The sequence below is a fragment of the Lipotes vexillifer genome, unplaced genomic scaffold, assembly GCF_000442215.2.
Source record: "Lipotes vexillifer unplaced genomic scaffold, Lipotes_vexillifer_v1.1 scaffold652, whole genome shotgun sequence".
NCBI lineage: Eukaryota > Metazoa > Chordata > Mammalia > Artiodactyla > Lipotidae > Lipotes > Lipotes vexillifer.
In genome coordinates this window covers 312,851-321,789 of record NW_006779703.1, presented here as the reverse complement: position 1 = coordinate 321,789, position 8,939 = coordinate 312,851, and the positions used below count along the sequence as shown (strand labels likewise).

Below are 8,939 nucleotides of genomic sequence, written 5' to 3'. Positions count from 1 at the left end.
GGACCAGCGAGAGGCACCCTGTGCAGGGGAAGAGGTGAGGGGGGCCTTTGTGACAGAAGAGTTCCTAATCCAGAATTTCTAGGGTTCTTTTTTTTTTTTTTTTTTTTTTTTTTTTTTGCGATATGGGGGCCTCTCCCTGTTGTGGCCTCTCCTGTTGCGGAGCACAGGCTCTGGACACGCAGGCTCAGCGGCCATGGCTCACGGGCCCAGCCGCTCCGCGGTATGTGGGATCTTCCCGGACCAGGGCACAAACCCGTGTCCCCTGCATCGGCAGGCGGACTCTCAACCACCGCGCCACCAGGGAAGCCCGGGTTCTTTTTTTTTTAAAAAAGATTTTGATAATCTTTGATCTCTATTCAGGTTCCTGTTCCTCTGTGCTACATTAAAAATACACACAAATAAAAATAAAAATATACTTGCTTTATTTACCAATTTTCTAAAAGGCAAAAAATCATAAAAAGACACAAGCAGTCCAACAAACATATTGCACTGGGTGAAGAAAGTCTGGTTTGCGCATAAACAAACGACTTGTCCGGCAAGGTTTAACACGTCGTTACACAGACTCTGAGAGCTTATTTACATCTTTTTAGGAATATATTAAAAAGAAGGCTCAGTTTAAAATCGAGAAGTTTTTTATAACACCCGTGTAAGCACACATACTAACGAAAACGTAAGACCCGATGCGTGGCACCGTGTAAACAATTTCACAAAATGCTCCTGCTGTCAACTTCTCAGCACACGTCAAAGCTACGCAGTAGTTAACAATCAATGAATATACATAAATGCTAAGATAATGCTGACGGTAAACATTCCTAACGGGAGAGAACGTGTTGGCAGTCTTGTGTTTAGGGCAAGTCAATGCAACTTTGACTCCCATCTAATCCCTTAATGAACTGACTTTAGTGACAGGAAGCAGTTTGTAGCATCTGGTCTCCACACAAATGCATAGACTACACCTTGTCTTGGGTACCTGCAGGTGATGTTTCGTTGTAAATTTAAAAAAATAAAAAAATTAAACTTTCTGTGTTCGAGTTTATGAAAAATAGGGTTGATATTCAGGCATAAAGTGGTTTGACTACGAAAACCAACTGGATTGCAAGGAGACGTCACCTGTTCTAGTAGCTGTTTCTCCAGCAAAGAACAGGGGAAGCTGCCCCCTTTTAACTTTCTACAGACGCAATGCAATTGTAAGTCAGTTGTTTCATCACTGGCAGCTTCTCATTCACCCTAGGGACCAATGTAACATTTTTCCACACAATCTTTGGGATAGACGATGCAATACGAGGTTTTGCAAAAAGCTGGGCCGTCTGGTCTCACTTTTCCCCAAGTGTCCCATTCACCTGAAAGTGCCAGCGACACCAGTGGACATCACCACAGAGACCGGAAGTCGCACCAATGAGGTCAGGTTCATGAAAAGAATTAGGGGTCAGTGTCCCAGCCCAGGTGTGGGAGCGGTTAGCTCACAGCACCCCGGAAAACACAGATGCAGCCACCAGCTAAGTCAGGAGAAAGCGCTGGCTTGGCTGGGCCAGAGCTGATGTCTGGGAAGTGCCAATCAAAGAATAAATACGAGTGGGTCCCAAGTGTGGCGATCAAAGCCTGGTTTGCAGAGGGAAGTCACTATAAGGGGATGACCGACAATGTGTTTTTATCTACATGTTGGCTATCCCGGTCTGAAAAGGATACGGGAATGATGTCAAAATATACAGAAGGGTCTGTGTATTTCCGAGGATATATATATCTATGATGGAGTTGGTCACACAAACCACTAGACATCTTTAGTCCAGAGCGAGCATTACAACTTCGTTCACCCCAAACTTAAGCTACATCAGGTGAAATGTTTGCTGCTACCACGCTTGAAGCTGGAGCCGCTGGTCTGCCAAACTACGCTTCACGCCACTGAATGCAAAACATTTTGAAAGAAAATTAGCAGAGGCTGGGATCTCCACTTGGTATGTTTTAAAAACATCTAGCCTGACTAAATAATTTAGATAAAAAGCAGCTCCCCAGAGAGGACATAATTTGATCTGATCCAAACACACCCTGGGGAAGCTCTGAAAGGCCAGCCCCTCAGCGCGGAGTCACCTGTGGCAACCTAGCTGTTGGTCACAGCCGGGTGCGATGCCTCCGGACCGCCCACGGGGAGCCGGCGGACACTGGTGCTCTGGCTGAGGGCACTCAGCCGCTTCCCTGACACGAGGAGGGAGGCCGTCTTTCTCAAGTTAAACAATGATGAGAATCTCTTCCCCCGTCCCCGAAAACTCCATATTTATATTTTAAATACAAAAAACTATTTCTTCCCAAACTTCTACCCACCACGGTTTTAAATCACCCCTTCGGAAAACGAGGGGCTTTTTCTAGAACAAAAAAAGCCACGTAAGTATATCCGTCCATTTCATTAGAGACACAGGTGAAGACCCTCCCTCTCCTCAGAGCACCATCTAATGTACGCCACTGGCTGTCCCGCTGCAGGGGTTACGTCTGCCCTTCGTGTCTGTGACTCAGGGAGGGTCCGTTTTCCTCTTCTGTGGTGTCGGTTGTTCCGCCGAGTCCCAGAGTAGGGGTAGCTTCCTCATACCGCACGCAAATGTTGTCTTTTCCCTTGTTTTCACAGCAAACGCATTCCTTAAAAGAAAAAATGTAAATCAGTAACAAAAATGAGATCTTTGGTATGAAAAAGTAGTTCAAGCTGAGAGAGGTGCAGGCGATCAGGTGTCAGCTGTGAGGCTGCTGGAGGGCGAGCAGGTGCCACGGGCGTGGGACCCCTGCCTGCTCTCCAAGGGGCCAGAGCTCTTCCCAAGGGGTCCCCGCTCCCAGCTCCCCAGGCCCCTCCCTTGTCTGAGAGGTGGCTGTGCGTAGCGAGGGGACAGCATCAACCAGAGGCTCTAGTGCCAGCTCCTCCTCTTTCTGCCTGTGGGACCTGGAGTTGCTACCGACCTTCTCTAACCTCAGTTTTCTAATCCGTAGAATGGGATAGCAACAATGTACTGTCTCTTGTTCATTTCCCATCTGTTAAGCACCTGTCGTGTTCCAGGCACGTTCTAAGCACTGGGAGTCAGCAGTGAACAAAGAGGAAAATCTGTGTCCCAGTGGAGGTGATCTCCTAGTAGCCGAATGAGAAATGCTCCACAGTGTATTAAAAGATGGGAAATGCGGGACTGACATGGAATGAGGCATGTGAGGACGTCTGTAATTTTACTGACATTCCACTGAGAGAGTGACTGTGGTGGTTTTAAAATATGCCCACAAATTCTTTGACACCCCTTCCTCAGAAGGTGGAGGCCTGGACTCAGTGACCTGCCACTAACAAAGAGGAGGTGATGCAGGTGACATGTGGGTTGTAACAGGCACTGCAGCCCCTCGGTTCTCCCTGGGGAGGCCGGGATCATGTCATGAGGACACACAAGCAGCCCGATGGACAGAGCCACACGGCAAGGAACTGAGGCCTCTTGCCAACAGCCAGCACCAACGTGCAGGCACGTGAGGGAGCCTCCTTGGAAGGGGATCTTCCAGCCACCAGCCTGTCTTTAGATGGCACGAGCCCCGGCCAATATCTCACCTCCGACCTCAGGAGAGACCCTGAGCCAGAACCACCCAGCTAAGTTGCTCTTAAATTCCCAACCCAAAGAAACAGTGGGAGATAATAAATGATTATTATTTTAAGCTCCTAAGTTTTGGGGTTATTTGCTAGGTAGTATTAGATAAATAACACAGCAGCATGTGAAGAAAAGACTTGAAGGAAGCCGGAGTGAGCCATGTGTCTGTCTGAGGAAAGAGGATTCCAAGCAGAGGGAAGGGCACATGCAAAGGCCCTGAGGCAGAAGCCTGCTTGATGATTTCAGGGAACAACTGGAGAGGAGGGAGTGAGGGGAGATGGGAGCTGTGGGGAGGGGGTGTCATATTTTAACGGCTTTGCAGCAATTTATTCTGATTGAGAAGGGGCACCGCTGGAAGGGCTCAGAGCTGAGAGGTGACGTGATCTCACTGTAGGGGACAAGGGGGGACAGAGTGCAGCGGGGGGCATACTGTGAGAATCAGGTGAAGCAGCACTGTGGCGTGGACCAGGGTGGTGATGCTGCAGGTGATGGGAAGGGGCTGGTTTCCAGCCACCTTGAAGGTCAAGCCAGTAGGACCTGCTAGTGGACTGGATGGGGCACTAGAGGAAGAGAGTCCAGAGGGCTGTGGACCGAGCAAGAGGGGTGATGGAGTCACCCTTGAGTGGGTGGGAAGACAGTGGGTGGGCTGGCTCTCTCTGAGCATAACCAGGACAGCAGATGAAGTTCGACAGAGGTGGACGCTAGGGAGTCTCGGCACGGAGATGCTACTTTCGGTCAGGAGGAGACAGCTGACAGCACCGGAGGGAGTGTAGACAGAAGAGGAAGGTGCAAACCCTGAGCCTGGGCGCGTCCACACTGACGGGGACAAGAGCGAGGGGCCAAGGGGCCGGGGCCAAGGGAGGGACGCTCTCAGAGGAGGGGCTGGCCGTCGCTGAATGCCGCGAGTGGGTCAGTTAGGGTGAGGACGGAGACGTCAGTGGATTCAGCTGCTGGACCTGGAGGCCTTGACAAGAGCAGCCTCCCGGGCAGTGCTGGTATGGGGGTGCTCTGGGAGGGAGCGGGGGAGAGGAGCTGGGGTACAGAGACACCTCTGGGACCCTCGGGAAGGAACAGAGACAGGAGGGTCAGCCTGGCGAGAGTGGGAGGGAGGGTGGGGACCTGCTGTCTCCCTGTTACTTAATGGTCTATGTGGATGTTGAGGGTTTATGACAGAGGAAGTGTGTGTGTGGGTGTTTTCACTGGAAACAGAATTGAAAGAAAAAAAAATTCAAATTTCAGCATGTGATTGAGACTAGATATTTAGGAGACCTTTTTGGAAACAGTGTTGAAAAGCCATTGGAAGAAAGTTCTTTGAAGGAAACCTAACAGTGTGGTGGTATTTTTGTTTTGTTTTGGTTTGTTTTTTGCAGCACGCGGGCCTCTCACTGTTGTGGCCTCTCCCGTTGCGGAGCACAGGCTCCGGACGCGCAGGCTCAGCGGCCGGGGATCACGGGCCCAGCCGCTCCGCGGCACGTGGGATCTTCCCAGACCGGGGCACGAACCCGTGTCCCCTGCATCGGCAGGTGGACTCTCAACCACCGCGCCACCAGGGAAGTCCTTTAATGAACTTTCAATCTTAGAAGTTTTAAATGTACAGAACAGTTGCAAAGACAGCACAGAGCATTCTCATCACAGTGCCTTTTAACACAAAGTCAGAAAACCCGCTCCAGAGCTCACCGCCACGTCGAAGGCCGCGGGCAGGCCGCCAGACAGCATCCACGGGTGGACGTCCTGCAGCTCCTGCCTCTGCCTGTCTGTGAACCTGGGCTGGAGCCTCTGCAGCACCTTCAGCTTCTCCCTGTCCTCCTGCAGGACCATTTCTAAATTTCTTCATGAAATATTTAGAAATAGGGAAGCTTTAGAACATCTCAAGGGCTTTGTTTTTTAAAGAATATGCTCATTTTCTACCAACACTTCCAGTGTTAATCACGTAATTTTAGATGATTTTGTTTAAATTTCCTTTCCATTTAAAATAAATTACCCTATTTAAGGTAACGTCATCTCCCTAGTAGATAGTCTGTAGTTTTTCTATGAAGATGATACACCGAGTTCTGATTTTCATTTCACTTTAGCGCAGCCATGGGAGCCAGGTATCTGCAGACACTTGGTTCTGTGCCCGGGAGGTTCTCACCAGCGAGGTGGTAGGTAGACAAGCCCTCCCCTGCCACCTGCCGACACTGGCCTGCCCCGCAGCAGTCCTGGAGACAGAGCCCTGGGCTCCCCTGGCCCAGAGGCCTGGCTGTGCTGAGCCTCAGGGTTAATCCGTCCTTCCTCCCCGCCATGTCCCTCCACCGAGGGGGCACTGCGCAGGGGCAGGGACCCTAATGGGTTCCAGGTTCCTTGGAGTGGTCAGAGCTGAGGCGCAGACCCAGGTCCCTACAGAGCAGCCAGCAGCCTTGGGCTGGTCACCCACCTTGACTCTTGGTTTCTGCATCTCTAAGACACACACACACACACACACACAATCACTGAGCACATAGGGTTGCTGGCAACAGAGCAAGAGACGACGTTGGCACGAGTGCTTTGTAAACGTCTGTGACACCGTGGCGGGTCCCCAGAGCCCGTCATCCTGGAGGCCTGTAGAGATCACTCTGCGGGCTATGTGTGGCCAGCGGCACCATCTAGAGGGGCCCTGCTTCTATCTGTGCACTCAGCTCAATCTGAGATAAGGCCTCTGGCCTTGTGGTTCTGGGGAATCCTGAACCCAGCCCTTCACCGTCCCGAGCCGGCGGCGAACGGTTACCGCGAAGGCATCTGGTATGCCATCATGACGCTGTCGTCCGTGTCGGCCCCGAGCAGCCAGACGGGGTCCTGGAGGACGTCCTTGAGGCGCTCACTCTCCGCCATGTCCACCTTCACTTTTGCTCTGTGGTTATTCTCTGAGGAGTCGATGTTTCCAAAATACTTGCTGGTGTGACTTGTGTTGCTGCTGCCTTTAAAAACACAAAGCGTGGCAGGTCAAAACCTTGACTACTGCGCTGACCTTGCATGCTGTGCTCGTGTAAAGGAACGGCAACATTACAGAGCTGAAGGGTTTTGTTTGGTAACTGGTGCCTGGGTTGGTGGACCTTCCCTTTTCTTTCCAATTCTCGAGTTGTCTGGGTCATTTAAAAACGGGATATCAGCTGGTACCATGGAGGTGATTCTCTCCTGGGGAGGCCCCGAGGAGTCCAGGTGGGGCTATATCTTAGAAGCCGTGCCCTTCTCTCCTAGGCTCACTACCTCCGGACTAAGCCAGACCACAGAGAAGCCGCCCCTGTGAGCGGCAGGCGGCTGTCCCGGTGCGCCTCCCGGCAGGCCTCCCGCAGGGAGAGGGGCCCGCTCACTTCAGGGAAGTGGGGGTCTTACAGTCTGGGGAGAGTGTGTGCTCTTCCCGTGGGGCGGTTCCAGATCACACCTGAAAGATCCCGGTCGGTCCACACGCTAGCTTCTCACCAGGGGATCTAAGTCAGGAAGGCGAGCCACTGCCAGCCCTCCTGGCACACCCGGGGAGCCCCAGGGACAGTCCAAGCAGGGCCAGCTGGGGTGGGGGGCCTGCAGTGCCGCTGAGGTCAAGAGCGACGGGCAACAGAGGGAAGTGGGGTGGGCCGGGGCTGCTGTCCGCACGGGTGGAGCGGGGTAGGAGGAACCCAGCTGCCTGTCTGAACGGCCGTGGGCCCCGAGGAGCTGCTCGGGGTGCAGCTGGATGCCTGGATGTCGGGGCCCTGCCCAAGTCAGCCTGCGGCTTTGGGGTGACTGGCTCCCTGGGGGGTGGAGAGTCAAGGACACCCAGGTGTATCACGTGAGAATCTTCCAAACACACCTGCCACCTCCCACCCCACCCCGATCCCCAGGTGCTCCCAGCACCACCTACATACCGGTCCCACTTATGGATGCGTCGCAGCCCAGCGAGCCGGAGCCCAGGGAGCAGGAGGTGGTGGAGGCCCCACTCCCGGACGGGGCTGAGCCCGTGGCCGAGCAGAGGTCCTCACGCAGCAGGAGGTGCAGCAGGCCACTGGGCGTGCACAGGGCATCGCTGCTCTGGGCGTCCTTGGGCTTGTCGCACTTTGGGAACAGGGAGGAGACGCCAAGTCAGGTGTCTGGTCTGCACCAGCCTCTCAGGGACACAGCGGGTGCGCCCTCCCTGGACCGCTGGCCCTTCCTTCACGTGCCACATGTGCAGACCCTGTGGTTACTGGGACCACAGCGGGACTCTTGGTGGTGGGATGGATGCCACCTAATTAAATTTAATTTGGGGAGAGTCCCACTAAAGACGGCAGCTCTTGGATCCCTGCGGGGGAAGCCTCGTGCTTGTTCCTCCGTCAAGGCGGGCAAGTGTCTCCTGCAGCACCCCAAAGCTGCTCCTCGCAGAGGCAGGGCTCTGGCTTCCCGGCTCCCGTGCCCCCAGAGTGGGGACAGGCCTGGGCATGAGGGGGGCTTGGCCTGGGAGCGCCCCAACCCTCCAATCCTTGGAACCCAGACTATAGGCCCGGGAGTCAGGAGGGCAGCAGCCGTGCTGGGACAGCCACCCTGTTCCCACTTGCTCTCCCAGGAGCATGGGCAGGGGAGCCCCGCGCAGCTCCTTCCTTGGAGGGCCCACGGATCACACTGCCTCAGCGGATGCGACCACCCACCGAAGCTCTCAGGACACAGAAGCATTAACTGGAGATCAAACTACAATTTCATTACCCGAGTACGAGTACACGCCAACGTCCCTCAAGACTTGGGAGGATGCACACCCACGGGACTGGCTTCCAGCTCCCTCCTGGCCCTGCTCCTTCACCGTGAACCCCTGTTGCCAGCTGCCCTCCAAGAAGCCTCCGTTCTGACCCTTCACGTGACTGTGCTTTATCCTCGAATCATTCATGGAAAACTTGGAGGCCCGTGACGACGAGTCACGAAATCACCTGTGGCTATTTGGAGCCTGCATCCGTCATCAGACAATCAATCTCCTTTTTTCCCTTCAGATCCCAAGACAATGAAAACTGGTCTACTCTGATAGGGTCTTTTACCAGGAAAATGTTATTTCCTAGCACACGTGTTTATGTTGGAATTGAAATGGTCTGGTAGTAACCTCAGTGCAGGGACCACCTGAGGTGAGGATGTTCGTGACCCGCCCGCGGCACCTGCGTTCGCCACCTGCCTTCGTTAGACACAGGGCATCAGGAGATCCTTACGGTTGGCGGTGCCTCGGGCCGCCGGTCCCAGGATGAGCCTGGCTGGCAGTCGGGCCCCGCTCGCACGGTCTCTGTGGGCCCCATGGTCCCTGCGGCCGCAGAGCCGCCCTCAGGGGCCTCCTCCAGCTGCAGCAGGCTGAGCTGCAGCGGCGAGCTCCCGCGGGACTGGAAGAGGGGGGGGGGGGGG

At 54.1% G+C, this 8,939-nt stretch overlaps 1 protein-coding gene across 1 annotated transcript in view; it reads right to left on the bottom strand.

The window, feature by feature from the left end:
• Positions 1–2,475: 2,475 nt before the first annotated feature.
• PER2 (period circadian regulator 2) overlaps positions 2,476–8,939 on the bottom strand; it is a 28,708-nt gene continuing 22,244 nt past the window's right edge. The window contains exons 19-23 of the mRNA XM_007452888.1: positions 8,753–8,934; positions 7,454–7,640; positions 6,340–6,529; positions 5,274–5,424; positions 2,476–2,625 (exon numbers count right to left, since the gene is read on the bottom strand). Of these exons, the coding sequence (XP_007452950.1) occupies positions 2,476–2,625; positions 5,274–5,424; positions 6,340–6,529; positions 7,454–7,640; positions 8,753–8,934 (860 nt within the window). The remainder of the gene's footprint in view (positions 2,626–5,273; positions 5,425–6,339; positions 6,530–7,453; positions 7,641–8,752; positions 8,935–8,939) is intronic.